This window comes from Quercus suber, unplaced genomic scaffold (assembly GCF_002906115.3).
Source record: "Quercus suber isolate HL8 unplaced genomic scaffold, Cork oak 2.0 scaffold_1109, whole genome shotgun sequence".
Taxonomy (NCBI): Eukaryota; Viridiplantae; Streptophyta; class Magnoliopsida; order Fagales; family Fagaceae; genus Quercus; species Quercus suber.
This window is the reverse complement of record NW_027070514.1, coordinates 73,036-90,918: the sequence shown is the minus strand read 5'-3', so window position 1 is coordinate 90,918 and position 17,883 is coordinate 73,036. Positions and strand designations below refer to the sequence as shown.

Below are 17,883 nucleotides of genomic sequence, written 5' to 3'. Positions count from 1 at the left end.
TTCCCAAATACCAAAATACCTCCTCACTAATATGGGTATGGTAAGATAAGGATTTGGAAAATGAACCTCTTGAGAATATGTCAATGGAGAGGGTGAGAGTAGAGGAATTTGGAGAATCAAATATCTAAGATTGTGGATGAATCAATCTTGGTTTTTTCTAGGGTTTCTCTCTCAAATTCTCTCTGGAAGCTCTCTATATTTTGTGGATATAAGGGTATTTATAGTAGGGTACGTGAGGAATGTGAAAAGTCACTTTTCTACAAAACAAGGCATTCTAGTGACTCAGTCTCGCGAGTGGGATGAGTCGCAAGTTTAGTGCTCCAGTTATCATGACTCTTCAGCTTCTTGCATACTTCACACATGGGGCATTTTGGCGAGTTGCCAGTCGCGAGTCACTCGCGAGATCCAGTTGCAAGAAACCTCTTGAATGCTTACACACTTGAATTCTTCACACTCTCTCACACACGACCCTTACATAATTCCCACCTAAATACAGGGTATCTAATTGCTGAATTACAACCAAATTTGGTAAGAAATAAAGCCAACACATGGTTGAATAAATTCAACGTTACATATATATATATATATATATATATTTGAAATAAAATATCACTTTTTTAAAAGTTTATATATTGTAAATTTTTTTGGAGAAGTGTGCAAAAAATGCCAGATGGAAGGCCAAAATAATAATAATAATAATAATGTAACAAAGTGCCACCTGATAGAATCTCATGGTCTCCCACATTAGGTTTTTGCTTTCTTATATAAAAATATGGTCAATAATTAATATGTGCATTTAATCCTGGAACACATTCAATGAACTAATATTATACATAATTAGATTGACATAAATGTAATTTTGTTGAGGTGGAAGCCTAAATGAAGAATGTTCCACTTGGCAGAACCTCATAATTAATGTAGCAAAGTGCCACATTATAGATTCTCATGGTCTCCCACATTTGATTTTTGCTTTCTTATATAAAAAAAGAAAAAAAGAAAAAGAAAAAATGATCAATAATTTATATGTACATTTAATCCAGGAACAAATATAATGAACTAATATCATACATAATTAAATTGACATAAATGTAATTTTTGTTGAGGTGTCTAAATGAAGAATATGCCATTGGACAGAACCTCACACTCTCTCCCATGAGGTGTCTACCTTTATATATATACATACATACATACATATATATATATATATATAGTATGTTTGTTTTTAGACCCCTTAAATCACAACCAAATTAACCTAGTTAATTAGCCAAGTGATTACTTAGTCAAATTATCAAATTTAGGTTAACACAAATATATCATATCAATGTAAAGTGCGGAAAATAAAGAACACAAAGATATGATGACCCAGGAAAACCAAACCAGTAAAAAACCTGGGGAGGATTTAACCTAGCTATCCTCAAGGTAAACTAAATCCACTATGAAAAAATTGAAGTTTACATAATAGCAACTTAGACCACTAACATCCTATTGCTACCTCGAGTAGGAAACTTACTACCATGACCACGTGACAGCTCCGAATCTACAGATTACTTCTTTCTTGAATTCCCAGCAAGTACAAGTACTCCCGCTTGTGTATCTTTAAGCTCTTGGATTAGCAACTGAAATAATCATCAAGTTCTTGACATAATCTTGATTCTTGATAACCCTAAGTATGTGTGAAGGCAAACACCTCTAAATCTCACTAAAGATTCACACACACAGCATAAAGAACCACCTTTCAGAGAGCTTTTGGGTACGAAACTCTAAATACAAAAGAGGCACAAGAGGCACTCTAATCTCTCTAAAAAACTTATAAAAACGTTTTAGGGTTTCCTTTATATATAGGAGTGTTTTACTTGAAACCCGATACATTTAGTAGAGTTTGGGCTGAATTGGAATTCTGCAAAAAAAATAAATCTGCATGTGGTTCGATCGATCGAGTCTAATTTTTGATCGATCGAGCCGTGCAGATTTAGTCCAATAAATTCTGCAATCACTCAATTTCAATTTTACAAATAAACATACTTTGAGCAAGCCTAAACCTAGACTCTATGTTTTGATCATGGTTTGCCAACATAATACAAATTGAAGTTTTAATATATTAATTCCTAAAGTCTTAGATCCTAACAATATATATATATATATACATTGATTTGAAAGAAAAGATCACTTTTTAAAAAAAAAAAAGTTTATATATATTTTTATGTGTATTTATTAAATTTTTTTGGAGAATAGTGCAAAAAATGCTAGATGGAAGGCACTAGAAAAAAAAATAAAATACACGTTTTATGATTTCCCAAAGAAGAGCCGGTTAAGAAGACCTTCCAACAAACTAATTGACAACCAAAATGAAATTCATATTAGCTCAAACCAGACCCCATCAACAAAGGATGTAGTGAAAATAATTAGATAACATGAAACTTGGCAGAAAAATGAGAGATTTAGCTTAGCATTATTTGGCACATTGGAAGCCTTTTGGTACATTATTTCCACAATAATTCAATAGCAAGCTTAATGAAAGGGGAACATTAAGATTGATGCCTAGAACATTGGCCTTGATAGCAGTGCAAAGACAAACAGCTGCCTCAAGATCAACAAGACCATGGATGGGGTTGCAACAGGGGGACTTTGGTGGGGTTCCCACAAGAAGGTGCACCAAGTCATTCAACAAGTTGGCACACACCCCTAGCTTAAGGGTGTCCTTGGGGCAAGTGGATGGGTTATTAGTAGGAAGGTTGGGTTGTCAGTGTCGTAGAGTGTGTTTTGGAGTCTTCAATGGTGGTGGACAAGTGACATTAGTTGAAGTGACCATTGTGAAAAAAAATAAAAAAAGGTTGAGAGAGAGAGTAGAAAAGCCATGGTTGCAATAGCCTTGGAATCCACTTTTAGACACACTTGCCAAGGCTATATGTTTGTAATTAGGGATGGGTTTGGATTGGTGGAGGCATGGTGAAATGGGTTAGGGTTTATATAGGTGGAGATTGTGGTTTCTTTAGAGTTTAAAGAATAAAACAATTGATGAGACCCTCGTGGGCACATTGACTTGGATCAAAAAAATAATTCAACAAAATGTCATTTGATAGGTAATTAATATGTGCATTTAATCCAGGAACACATTCAATGAACTAATATTATACATAATTAAATTGACATAAATGTAATTTTGTTGAGATAAATGTAATTGACATAAATGTAATTAAATTGACATAAATTGACTAATATATATATTTTTGGTTTCATTTATTGTTATTTGGTTTTGGAATTTGTATAGATAAATGAAACCAAAATATATATATATATATATTAGTCAATTTATGTCAATTTAATTACATTGATGTCAAGTACATTTATCTCAACAAAATTACATTTATGTCAATTTAATTATGTATAATATTAGTTCATTGAATGTGTTCCTGGATTAAATGCACATATTAATTACCTATCAAATGACATTTTGTTGCATTATTTTTTTGATCCATGCCATTGTGCCCACGAGGGTCTTATCAATCATTTTATTCTTTAAACTCTAAAGAAACCACAATCTCCACCTATATAAACCCTAACCCATTTCACCATGCCTCCACCAATTCAAACCCATCCTTAATTACAAACATATAGCCTTGGCAAGTGTGTCTAAAAATGGATTCCAAGGCTATTGCAACCATGGCTTTTCTACTCTCTCTCAACCTTCTCTTTTTCACAATGGTCACTTCAACTAATGTCACTTGTCCACCACCATTGAAGACTCCACGACACTCACAACCCAACCTTCCTACTAATAACCCATCCACTTGCCCCAAGGACACCCTTAAGCTAGGGGTGTGTGCTAACTTGTTGAATGACTTGGTGCACCTCGTTGTGGGAACCCCACCAAAGTCCCCTTGCTGCAGCCTCATCCATGGTCTTGTTGATCTTGAGGCAGCTGTTTGTCTTTGCACTGCTATCAAGGCCAATGTTCTAGGCATCAATCTTAATGTTCCCCTTTCATTAAGCTTGCTATTGAATTATTGTGGAAAGAATGTACCAAAAGGCTTCCAATGTGCCAAATAATGCTAAGCTAAATCTCTCATTTTTCTGCCAAGTTTCATGTTATCTAATTATTTTCACTACATCCTTTGTTGATGGGGTCTGGTTTGAGCTAATATGAATTTTATTTTGGTTGTCAATTAGTTTGTTGGAAGGTCTTCTCAACCGGCTGTTCTTTGGGAAATCATAAAACGTGTATTTTTTTTTTTTTTTTCTAGCGCCTTCCATCTGGCATTTTTTGCACTATTCTCCAAATTTTTTTAATAAATACATATATATATATAAACATTAAAAAAAATGATCTTTTCTTTCAAATCAATGCGTGTGTATATATATATGTGTGTGTGTGTGTGTGTGTGTGTAAAGGTAGACACCTCACGGGAGAAAGTGTGAGGTTCTGTCCAGTAGCACATTCTTCATTTAGGCTTCCACCTCAACAAAAATTACATTTATGTCAATTTAATTATGTATGATATTAGTTCATTATATGTGTTCCTAGATTAAATGCACATATAAATTATTGATCTTTATATATATATATATATATATAAGGAAGCAAAAATCAAATGTGGGAAACCATGGGAATCTATAATGTGGCACTTTGCTACATTAATTATGGGGTTCTGCCAAGTGGAACATTCTTCATTTAGTCTTCCACCTCAACAAAATTATATTTATGTCAATCTAATTATGTATAATATTAGTTCATTGAATGTGTTCCGGGATTAAATGTACATATTAATTATTGATCATTTTTTTATATAAGAAAGCAAAAATCTAATGTGGGAGACCATGAGATTCTATCAGGTGGCACTTTGCCCCCCGCACCCACAAGTAGGAGTGGTATTGGGTTGGGTCGAGTCGGGTTCACTGTGACCCCCAACCCAACCCAATAGAAATTGGGTTTGCCTAGCTAAAACTCAACCCAACTTGAAAATTTGGGTCGGTTTTATCAGGTTTCAAGTCGGGTCTTAGGTTGGACAAGTTTTTTTTTTTTTTTTTTTTTTTGACAAGTTGGACAGATTTTTTGTACTCAACCCGAAAAAATTACTTACTCTATTTCTTTTATCAGGTTTCAAGTCGGGTCTTAGGTTGGACAAGTTTTTTTTTTTTTTTTTTTTTTTGACAAGTTGGACAGATTTTTTGTACTCAACCCGAAAAAATTACTTACTCTATTTCTCAGACTTACCATTTAAAAGTTATCATGGTTTTATTATTATTTTTAAACGACCATGTTGGAAGGATCTCCACTTTTTATGATGATAAATATTAATGTCTTTTTCTTTATCAAGTTAATGTATGTATGTGTTTAGGCAATGTTTGTTTGAAATTATTTTTCTAATTTAGTGATTGACATTAATGTGAAAAATTAAATTCAATAATTTATTTTTTGTCATATAGGCTTAATGGTCGTGATTTCTTGATTAGGCAACAAACTTTTACATTTTTTTTTCCCTTGTATACATCTTGACCCAATTCTCATTGAATGAGAAAAGAAATTTTACCATTTTTGTTGACATCAGCACTAGGGCTTAGTTTGGAAATATATTTTCTAAAAATAAATAAGATCCTTGGTATAATTTGGATCGAAATAAAAACTTTTTTAAACAACAATTTGACTTTCACTATGGAAAATATTATTACTAGAGTTATTCCTTTTTTGTAAAGTCCAATTATTTTATCATCATTCTAACCTTCATTTGGATGGAAAGTATTTTCACTGTTAGTATCATTTAGGAAATTGTGCAACAATAAACCAAATTATGCTAAAAATTATATTTGGAAATATAGCTAGAAAAGATCATTACTAGCTATTTAAATAAAAGCAATACATAAAAAACAATCTTTGGCAATTTTTTTTTTTTGGGTTTATTTATTTATTTACTTTGGCATTAAAACATATAGATTTGAATACCACGATATTTTAGCAGAAATAAATACAGTTCCCTAACTTTCAAACTTGATGATGGCAAGTCAGACATTATATATGTCCATTTTTTTAGTTGAATACTCCGATACTTATTTGATACAAATGTTTTATTCAATTCTAAGATTTTAAAATACAATTCAAAGGGTACATGACATAGTTCAAATAACTCCCTCAAAGTACATTCATCACAAACAAATTTTACTGGAAAGGGAGCGGAGGGTTATTAAGTAATTCAAGGTAGAAAAGATACAGTTCTTTTCTGGGAAGGGAAAAAAAAACACAATAATGACGAACATATATAATTTGACTTTCTGTAGATCTTTGACCAAAACTCAGCGAAGTCTCCTACTTTTTCTGCATATGAAATAGAAACATATGTTAGATTAATATCACGAAAATAAACTAAAAAACATAACGAATATTCCAATGCATTTGAGTAGGTTTTAATAATTAAGTATAAATATAAATATTAGAATTCAAATTAAAATCTTTATATTTGTCTGAATAGTCATTTTCATCCATAAAATTTATTCTTTTATCATTTTAGTCCTTAATATTCACGTTCATTCTTGAAATTTTCTTACTAAAATTGACAAATAAGGTAAATTTTAGAAACTAAAATAACAATTTATCCAAATTTAAAGAGTGTAAATTAACTTAAATATAAATAAATTGGGTGAATTGATGTTCTTTTAAGGGGGAAAATGATCGGGGGATTAGAGCATTTTGAATGCTAAATGTGGAATATGTATGTGTAGCAATTTAAAAGTATTAACGATTACATACCAGTGCTCAAGTTTGAATGCCACGAAGACGCACAGTCGAGTCATATAGATCCTTTGTCTGTGGCGGTTTCTCACATTTTTTCAAACAATTATCAACACAAACTGACCTAAGTTTTCTAACTAAAAGACACTTTAACTCACATTTAAAATCGCAAGCGAAGTCGGCTTGCACTTCCGTCGCTGAAAGCAAAACCAAAACCATAAGCATTAGCCCAACCCTTTTAAAAGCAGTTCCTTCCATGGTTAACACCCTTTCTTCCTTTCTTGAAATTTGATGTTACAAAAATTTGAAGCAAACTCAAGCCTTGACCTCTCTAGCTAGCACTGGACGTTTGAAGTATATATAGCGCCTTATTTTGTTCATAAAAAGAAATGTTATTTATAGGAAATGCCCTGTAGTAGGTGTGAGGAGATATTATTTGGTTCAATTCTACATTCCTTTACTATATATGCAGTACAAGGTGTAAAAATGAATTATCAGCTTCCCAATTCATGTACGATTCGATGTTATGTAAAAGTTGCCATTTTGAAGATGTGAAGTTCTATATTTTGAGTCCTAATTTTTAGAAGGACGATGATATTAAACATTCTCTTACCAAAATGTTTAGAGTGTGAAGTTTTGAGCTTGCAATGAACAATAATGGTGAACAACAATGGTGGATAGAGAGAGAGAAGAAAAGAGAGAACTCTATTGATTGATCAAAAACAGAGAAGTGTTTTTACAAGCTTAAATGATACATTACTATAACCACTACTTATATAGCTCTCAATAATAGATACAATCTGAAATCTTCTAAGAGGTTCCATCATAACTGAATCTTGATAGCTCTGCAACTGCTTCCGGGTTTTAAGGGAAGGTAGTTACAAACGGTTATCATCTGGGCTCTCTCTGTGACTAGCTTTAACACCAGTGGAGAACAGAGCAAGCCTTGAGCGCCTGAGTGGAAGAAGATCAAAACTGTGTCGTTCTTGTTACTCAGAAACGATGACGTTTTCTCTTCACTTCTCTTAAACTCAACTTCATTTAAGTCCTACGACACCGTTTTGACTTTAGCACCAATTTACCGTTGGATAGAACTAGCCGTTACTCTGCACCTCTTTGTTCTTCTTCTTTCAACTTCAACCTACAATGTTCCTCAGGTCTCAAGTCCTTGCTTACTCTATCATCTCCCCTCAAAACCATGGGGGCTAAAGACACCATGATTTTGGAGCGAAGAAACACAAACCTCGAAGAAGAGAGGCTCTTAGTAAAAATATCAGCAAGTTGATCTCCTGTGGCAATGTACTTAACTTGGAGATCCTTGCGTAAAACTCGTTCTCGAACAAAATGATAATCTACCTCAACATGTTTTGTACGAGCATGGAACACAGGATTTGAAGCAATGGCCAAGGCAGATACATTATCACACCACAATTTGGGAGGAGAAGGAAGAAAAAGACCCAGGTCCTTCAACACTTGACGAAGCCAAGAGAGCTCAGCTGCAGTGGAGGCCAAAGCTCTATATTCAGACTCAGTAGAAGACCTGGAGACAGTTTCTTGTTTCTTAGCACTCCAAGTAATGGGGTTGTAACCCAGATAAGCAATAAATCCAGTGGTGGAACGCCTATCATAGGGATCACCAGCCCAATCAGAGTCTGAAAATGCAGAAAGAGAAATTGGACCAGGTTGAAGAAAGATCCCAAAATTGAGGGTGCCATTAAGGTATCTGAGAATTCGTTTAGCTGCAATCAAGTGAATATCAGTGGGAAATGACATAAACTGACAAACTTGGTGGACAGCAAAACTGAGGTCAGGCCTTGTGAATGTTAAGTAGTGAAGAGATCCCACCAAACTTCTATAGTCATGAGGGCTGGAAAGAAGAGACCCTTCATTGGGAACCAATCTGACATGAGGAGCACAAGGAGTTTTGGCAGGCTTGGAAGATAACATATTATGCTTTAGAATCAAATCCTGAGCATATTTAGTCTGATTAAGGAACAGACCCTTGGATGTCCTGGTGATCTGAAGCCCAAGAAAGTAGTGAAGAGGACCTAAATCCTTAAGTTCAAAGGCTTCACTTAATTGAGCAATCAGTGAGTCCAAAAACTGAGGGCTGTTGCCTGTAAGTACAATATCATCCACATAAACCAGCAAATAAACCACAATCTTGCCTTGTCTGAGGATGAATAAAGAAGAGTCAGCAAGGGAAGCCTGAAAACCCAAATGCAAGAGCTGAGTGGAAAATCTATCAAACCAAGCTCTTGGAGCTTGTTTGAGTCCATACAAAGATTTCCAAAGCCTGCAAACATGATTGGGAGAAGATGGATCAACATAACCAGGAGGTTGCACCATATAAACCTCTTCTCTCAATAAACCATGGAGAAATGCATTCCTAACATCCAATTGCCTTAAAGGCCAGTTAAACTGAACTGCCAGAGAAAGGATGATTCTGACTGTGGGAGGTTTCACAACTGGACTGAAAGTTTCTTCAAAATCAACCCCATATTGCTGATGAAATCCCTTTGCTACCAATCTGGCTTTGTACCTATTAATACTCCCATCACTATTCAACTTTAGTTTAAATACCCACTTGCAGCCAACCACATTCTGAGTGGGAGAGGATGGTACTAAAGACCAGGTACCTTGCCTCTGAAGAGCAGCAAACTCTTCATCCATAGCAGAACACCACTGAGGATACTGTGAAGCAACCTTGTAGGAAGAGGGTTCAGTGAGAGTATAGTCAGGTTTAGGAGCTGAAGATAACTTCTTGGTCTTGGTAGAATTGAGCACAGGCTTGGAATCAGCAGATACAGCCGTGGCAGCAAGTGCCTTAGGCTTAAAAATACCATCTTTTGATCTTGTAACCATAGGATGAACATTTGTGATAGAAGGGGCCTGAACAGAAGAAACTGAAGGGACATGTGGAATGATTAAGGGTGAGGCATGTGAAGAATTAGGATTAGAAGTGGTGGGTTGAGGTAGGGAGACTGAAGGAGGCAAATCTGACACAGGATTGGCATGAGGTTGAGATACAGGTGTTGAGGGTGCAGTAGTAGGCATGAAAGGTGACTGAATGTTAGATGGAGACATATGAGAGCTGGATGAAGGTAAGGAAATGGTTGAAGTGTGGACAGAAGTAGGTTGATTAGGCAGAAAACACTGATGAAGTAAAGGAAAGCATGACTGAGCAGAAGAAGTGGGGGACTGTGTAGATAAAGGAGTGGAGGTTGGACCATTGGACAAAGAATGAGATAACAAGAATTCAGTTTCATTAAAAATGACATGTCTAGATATGTATATCCGAGAAGTAGAAGGGTCCAAACAGATATACCCTTTGGTATATGCAGGGTATCCAAGGAAAATACAAGAAGTGGTATGAGGTTGGAGTTTGTGGCTGTTATAAGGCTTGAGAAGAGGAAAACAAGTACAACCAAAAGACCTTAGATGTGAAATATCAGGTTTGGTTAAGAATAACAGCTCCCAAGGTGAGTTATGCCTAAGAATAGGAGTAGGCAACCTATTAATAATGTGGACTGCTGTGGATATAGCATAGGACCAGTATGGCAAGGGTAATTTGGAGTGTGATAATAAGGTAAGAGCACATTCAACTAAGTGTCTGTGCTTTCTTTCAGCAACCCCATTCTGTTGAGGGGTATGAGGGCAAGAAAGTTGATGAATAATACCATTGGAGGAACAAAAATTATTAAAGGCATTAGAGGTAAATTCACCACCTCTGTCTGACCTTAAAATTTTGATTTTGGTATTAAGTTGATTCTCAACAGTAGCTTTAAAATGCTTAAAAACTTCAAAGACATCAGATTTAAGTCTTAACAGAAATAGCCAAGTAAATTTGGAGTATTCATCGACAAAAACAACATAATACTTGAAATCATTAACAGATGTAACTGGGGCAGGACCCCATACATCAGTATGGACTAATTCAAGAGGCTTGGTAGCTTGAAAATCAGATTTATTGAAAGGAAGTTGATGCATTTTTCCTTGAAGGCAGTGTTTACAATGAGTGATAGAATCACTGGATGGTGGGGTACAGGATGCATCAACAGAAGCTAAAACAGTACTAAGCACTTTATTGCTAGGATGTCCTAGTCTATTATGCCACAGCAGCCACTTATTAATCCTATTTACATGAAAAACAGAAGGAAAATGAGAAGCTTGTGCTGACTGAGTATGCTGAAATTGAGAAGCAGATTTGAAGACAGAAGGCTTGAGGAAGTGTTGAGAGTAGATTGGATAAACACCATTTTCACTCAAGCCCTTGTAGAGGAGTCTCCCCGTAGGAATATCCTGAATTTTAAGTTCATGAGCATCAAAATGACAGGAACAATTGTTTTGAAGACAGAACTTGTGAACAGAAAGGAGATTCATTGCTATTCTAGGTACATGAAGAACATCTTTTAATATGAAATTGTGATATTTGGTAGGAAGAGTTGTGTTACCTATGTGATTGATTGGAAGGGTTTGTCCACTCCCCACAGTAACTTGTTCAGGCCCTGTGTACTGAGATTGGATACTAAGGTTATTGAGATTAGCAGTTAGATGGTCAGAGGTACCTGAATCTGCAAGCCAGGGATCTTGATTGTTGGTGATGGCTGCATTGGATACACTTGCCATAGCTGCTAGTTTAGTGGGAGGATTCTTTCCTTGATAGGCAAAATCCATCCTGTGGTAACAATCCAAGGCTTGATGACCTGATTTTCCACAGATTTGACATGATGGACGATCACCTTTGAAATTATGTGAGGCATTTTGATTCTGATAGTTTTGAGGAGAAAAGTTCTGAGCAAAATTCTGATGTGATTGAAAATTCTGATTCAGATTCTGATGTGGTTGATGTTGGTGGTGTTGGACACCATTGTGGTTATACCTACCACCTCCTCTTCCTCTACTATAGTTGTTTCTTCCCCTTCCTCTTCCAGAATTATGATTCTGAGAATGATTCTGAGGATGATTCTGAGAGGTGCTACCAGATTTGTTGTTAGAGGCAAACATAGCTAGTGAATGAGAAAATGATTCTGAATTGTCCATCATTGCTTGTTCTTCACTATGCAACATAATAGCTAGTTGCTCATATGTAATAGGTTCACTCCTAATTCGAATTGCTGAGCAAAAGTGAGCAAATTCTTTAGGAAGACCTCTTAGTACAATACAAATCAATTCTTCATTGTCTACAATCACTCCTACAGCAAGTAGCTTGTCACGAGCAATCTTGATTTTCTGTAAAAAGGCATTCACTGAATCACTACCTTTCTTGAGACTTTGAAGCTCAAGCTTTAGATTCAAGATGTTTGCTCTTGATGTAGAGGTGAACCTCTGTTCTAGAGTGTTCCAGACCTCTCTTGAACTCATAACTCCAACAACGAGAGAGAAGACTTGTGGAGTGAGAGTTGAATTTATCAGAGAAAGCAAAGCTTTGTCTCTGATTTTCCAGGCTTGGAAATCAGGATTCACCACTGAGGTTGGACTTCCTGTAGCATCAAGAATAACAGGAGATGGTTTTTGTACAGTACCATCGATGTGTTCAATCAGAGAGTAAGCCTCCAATATCGTGATCAACTGGTGCTTCCAAGGTATGTAGTTAGTGTAATCTAGCTTAATTGACATGAGATTTGACATATTGGAGAGTAACAGTAATGGAGATTGTATGGAATTTGTTTGTGTGGATGTTGAAGGAACAGGGGTGGTGTGAGTGGATTGGGCAGAATCTGCAGGTGCTGTTGTTGAGGCCATGGATCTATGGCTCTGATACCATGTGAAGTTTTGAGCTTGCAATGAACAATAATGGTGAACAACAATGGTGGATAGAGAGAGAGAAGAAAAGAGAGAACTCTATTGATTGATCAAAAACAGAGAAGTGTTTTTACAAGCTTAAATGATACATTACTATAACCACTACTTATATAGCTCTCAATAATAGATACAATCTGAAATCTTCTAAGAGGTTCCATCATAACTGAATCTTGATAGCTCTGCAACTGCTTCCGGGTTTTAAGGGAAGGTAGTTACAAACGGTTATCATCTGGGCTCTCTCTGTGACTAGCTTTAACACCAGTGGAGAACAGAGCAAGCCTTGAGCGCCTGAGTGGAAGAAGATCAAAACTGTGTCGTTCTTGTTACTCAGAAACGATGACGTTTTCTCTTCACTTCTCTTAAACTCAACTTCATTTAAGTCCTACGACACCGTTTTGACTTTAGCACCAATTTACCGTTGGATAGAACTAGCCGTTACTCTGCACCTCTTTGTTCTTCTTCTTTCAACTTCAACCTACAATGTTCCTCAGGTCTCAAGTCCTTGCTTACTCTATCATAGAGAACTATCCAAAATATTTTCACAACATGTTTACAATAAAACCTAAGCGATAAATTATTATTGCTTTAATTTGAATTCACAACACTTAAATTATAATTTTTTTTTTCCATCCATAACAACCAATAATAACTTACTACTTTGAATTTGTTGTAAAAGTATAAAAATTTTATGGACGTAATACTTCTCTTAATAATTTAGTTTAAAAAAATAGAATACTCATATGTTGTTAGAGGTAATATATTGCGCGATGCAATGTATACTTTGCAAATTTTTTTAAATAATTTTTTGCCTTTTGAGACTTATTTATAATACTTATTTTGTTGTATAATATTTATGTTTTTTCAAAATATTTCTAAATGCTTTGCAAATCATTCTTCTTAATTTTCATATTTTATATTAAAAAAATTGTCAAAGAATCAGTTTCTAAATATTATGTAGAATTGTTGTACTAATCTAGATTTCTAAGGTTATAATCCATCAAGTTTTTTGACATTTTTCGGAGACTAAAATATTATAATATTGTTATACTTTATTTTTGAAACTAATAAAATGATTTTGAAATCTATAAATATAAATTCAAAGCATAAAATACTTTCATTTGCAAGTACCAGAAAATAGATCGAATGTGATAAAACAAAGAAAATTTGTCTAAAAACACTTCTATTTATCAAGATTTAATTTCCTTTAGCTAGACTTCCACATAAAAAATAATAAATAAATAAATAAAAACATGAAAAACATTTTAAAATCATAATTTTCTTTTGGTCTTATTGTTATGGCTTGTATTGATACCAAACTAAATAGTAGTTAAAAAACAACTAATCTCATCAATATTCAATTTGAAGGTTTCTTTCTATCTCTTTAATTCTAAAACAAAATACATTTATGGCTTCCTTACACCAAAATCCCAAAACCTAAAGTCAATCACAACTTTTACAAAACTCATAACATTTAACCTCAACATCAAAACCAAAAATCATTGTCACTGAATAAAAAATGCAAGCGCCTTCTTCCTTGATTATTTCCAACTCATACGAGTAAAGATCACGCGGGATGACAATGTTGGAGTTAGCTAGATGCCATAAAAGGTAAATGGAATCTTTTTTGGTTTAGTATATTTGAGATGAGATGACGTGAAAGGTCATAGGTAGGTATATATAAAGGAGTAAGACTACGTTTGGTATATGGAGATTACGATAGGAATTGTGATCTGTATTTTTAGGAATAAAACGTATTGTAATGTAATAACTAAACATATTCATTAGTTTGGTTGTGAGTTATAACATTAGAATGAAACTTAACATTTATTTTAGGAAATATCTTACTCATACAATTATATCTCCTTAAAAATTGTTATTTTTAAATTTAAGAGAGATATGTGTTATTTTTTATGATTTTTTATTTTTATAATTGTTAGATGTATATGGAAAGTTTGTTTATTTGGAAATATATTAAATTTTGAAATTATTGCACTTACTAAAAAATAGCTAATACAACCTTGGATTTAAGGTATTCGCCAATGAAGAAATTTTTTTTTCTTTTTTTATTAAAAATTATATAATAACTGAAGATAGAAGATATGAATCCTAAATGTCATGAGCATACCAAGAGGGTGTAAATCAACGAATAACAATTAGTGTATGCAGTTTACCTCTTTTAACGGAGGTTTTGGATACACCACAAAAAATAAAATAAAATAAAAACTTAGTTTTTTTTGTAGTGATTCTATACTTGCATTTTATTTTTTCTAAGAACAAGCTCGCTAATTGATTAAATGTTATACATTGATGACACTTTTTGTCGCGTTTGTTTGCGTGTGTAAATGGAAAACAAATGGAAAGATAATGCTTCTAAATTAAAGTGAAGAGCAAATTCATGTAATTTGAGCAGTTTTTCCTGGAAATATTCTGATAATAGCATTGCTGATCATAAGGTTCCTATCATGTTTCCACTAACAAGTCTTCCATCAGCTTATAATGTGATTATTTTTTTCACTTGCAGATGTTAGGACTTATTTAAGTAATGGAAAATATTTATTTGAATGAATTTATTAATTTCACCATCTGTACTATTGACTATTCCTCTCTGAGGACATAGTTAGATACTTGCCATTGAAGTTTATTTTATTGGAGATTACATAGTTGTGATAATCATACTAGAACATACATGACACTAGAAGTCTAGAAGCTGGTGATCCTTTGTGGCTGTCATTTCAGAACATATAATCATAATAGAATTAATGCTAATTGTAATTCTTCCTTCTAGTCTTCCTCTTCATCTCGAAGATGCACAGACTTGTTCCTTCTAGTTTTCTGACTTTTTTGCTCCCCTTATGTTAAAGACGTTTTGGACGCCTTGGCTTTAAAAACTTTTTTTTTTTTTTGTAAGTCAAATATTTTAGATCTCAAAGAGGTGAAAATTTCTTTGATTTCTAAAGTATTCTTCCATTGAAGGGTATGCTCATGCAATTAGGTATTTAATTTTGTTCTTTTGTTTATTTTTCTTTTCTCTTAATTGATATGTTGTGTTGTTCATTCCATGGTTTTTGTTAATATATGTTTGATTTAATTATGATCTTGTTCACAATTCATATATGCCATGTTTTTATGCTTAGTTGGAATTGTCTTTAACATGTGTCTAATTTAATTCTTCTTTAATTTCAAAATCTGCAATTACTCAGAAATTTTTTTATTAAAAAAAAAAAAAAACAAATCTGTATTTTCACTAAATACAAATTTGAAAATTTTTCTGAAAATTTTTCTAAACAAAACAGATCTATGTTTTCATTAAATACAAATCTGAAAAAATTTCAGAAACTTTTTCTAGTACAAAACAGATATGTATTTTCATTAAATGTAGATTTGAATTTTTCAAACGTACAAAATAGATCTATATTTTCATTAAATATAGATCTGAAAAATTTTCTAAAATAGTTTTCTTCTTAAATAATAAACTGCAGATTTTGAATTTTCAAAGAATGAATTAATAGTTAGATTAAAGTTTTTTTTTTTTTTATGTCATTCCGTAAATATGTGATGCATGCATAATAGATTTGAATTATGATTATGAATCCTCCTTTAAAACTCCCATTTTTTATTCCTTACAAAACAGATTTGATTTTTATTAACCAAATCCCATTTTTTATTCCTTACAAAACAGATCTTATTTTTATTAACCAAATCCCATTTTTTTCCCTTACAAAACAGATATGACTTTCATTAACCAAATCCCATTTTTTTATTCCTTACAAAACAGATCTGATTTTCAATAACCAAATCCCATTTTTTTATTCCTTACAAAACATATCTAATTTCATTAACCAAATCCATTTTTTTATCCCTTATGAAACGGATCTGATTTTAGTTAACCAAATCCCTTTTTTTTTTTATTCCTTTCAAAACAGAGCTGATTTTGCTTTGAGAAGAGGGCATATTCATTAGACGAATTTGTTAAATTAATTTTTTCAAGTAAATGTTTGTTACATGTGTTATAACATATCATTCAATGTCATACAAAAGGGTATATAATGGGAGTCCAAATCTTCTATCTCACTCTTCCTACTCCATTATATACTCCACAAATAAAAATATGCCATGTGTCCATCTACTTTATTAAATGCTAAATTTATGTCTTCTATTATTTCAATTTTCTAAAATAAATAAATAAATAACTCATCATATTTAGGATATTGAAAAAATAGAAGACATAAATTTAGCATTTAACAACGTAGATGGACACATGGCATATTTTTATTTGTGGAGTATATAGTGGAGTAGGAAGAGTGAGATAGAAGATTTGGACTCATATAATGGTCATTAGAGTCTAGAAGACCAGACTCTGTCTGACCAGAATGGGTGCCTAACACCTTCCCATTGTGTAACATAGCCCCCAAACTTAGGTTTTTTAAATAAGTAGACTAGTGTTTTGTCTTTTGTTTTGGTAGACTATGACTAGGATCAAAGCTTTGTAATTTTTACATAGATTGTGTTAGGACCAAAGACTTGTAGAGTTATTCTACCAAGATATAAATGTATGATCAATTAATGAATGTGAGGTATTTTGGACATGCAACTGTATTTTATTTTATTCTTATTTTTTTGTATAAAAAATAAGTGGCGACTCCACACAATTACCCAAAAGAGAGGTGCCCTAAGCGCCCAAATCTCGTTTTGAGATCACCCCTATGGTCTCTCACAATGATATTATGTGTATTAGGATGTATTGATTTTACAATAAGTTTTAGTAAAAATCTGATGTGGCATGTCCTTATTGGCCAATGTAAACCAAAGGGTTTACACCCTGTCCTTATTAAATTTAATCTCTCTCTCTCTCTCTCTCTCTCTCTCTCTCTCTCTCTATATATATATATATATATATATATATCTTCAGATATTGACGAGTGCGCAAAACCAAATCTCAATCTATGTTTGAAGAACAATACACTCTGCCATACTGTTGGGAGTTACTATTGTTATGGTAGTAATACTTCAATTTTTTTTTGGGTTCACTACAATCTTAACAGGTACGTCTTTCTACTATCTAAATGATAATTTGGCAATTGTATCAATTTAAATAATTACTTATCATTAAAAAATAATATTATTTTGCAAAATTTACCCCCTTAATATCAACTATAGGTATTAAATTGATCCAAAGGTTCCTTATCTACTATTTCTCTAAAATTGGTATATGTATACCATTATATAAAAAATATCTTAGCAATATATAGAAAATATAAATAAAAATATATTTAATAGTTTATTAATAAACGTATCCATCGCGCCTGCACCTCACTTTTTCAAAAATTGCCGAGTCTCGCACATCACTGCACAAACCT

The 17,883-nt window shown here is 33.3% G+C and overlaps 2 protein-coding genes across 2 annotated transcripts in view; one reads left to right on the top strand and one right to left on the bottom strand.

The window, feature by feature from the left end:
• Nucleotides 1–2,434: 2,434 nt before the first annotated feature.
• The window catches only part of LOC111991520 (14 kDa proline-rich protein DC2.15-like), a 34,347-nt gene continuing 18,898 nt past the window's right edge, over nucleotides 2,435–17,883 (bottom strand). Inside the window, exon 2 of the mRNA XM_065769305.1 lies at nucleotides 2,435–2,738. Coding sequence (XP_065625377.1) covers nucleotides 2,450–2,738 — 289 coding nt within the window. The 3' untranslated portion in view covers nucleotides 2,435–2,449. The remainder of the gene's footprint in view (nucleotides 2,739–17,883) is intronic.
• Nucleotides 3,598–4,062, top strand: LOC111991528 (14 kDa proline-rich protein DC2.15). Its single transcript, XM_024023308.2, has one exon. The coding sequence runs from the start codon at nucleotides 3,637–3,639 to the stop codon at nucleotides 4,045–4,047; it is 411 nt and encodes a 136-aa protein (XP_023879076.1). The 5' UTR covers nucleotides 3,598–3,636; the 3' UTR covers nucleotides 4,048–4,062.

What these genes read in the sequence shown, in the direction of transcription:
- LOC111991528 (XM_024023308.2), top strand. Translation starts at nt 3,637, where the DNA reads ATGGATTCCAAGGCTATTGCAACCATGGCTTTTCTACTCTCTCTCAAC.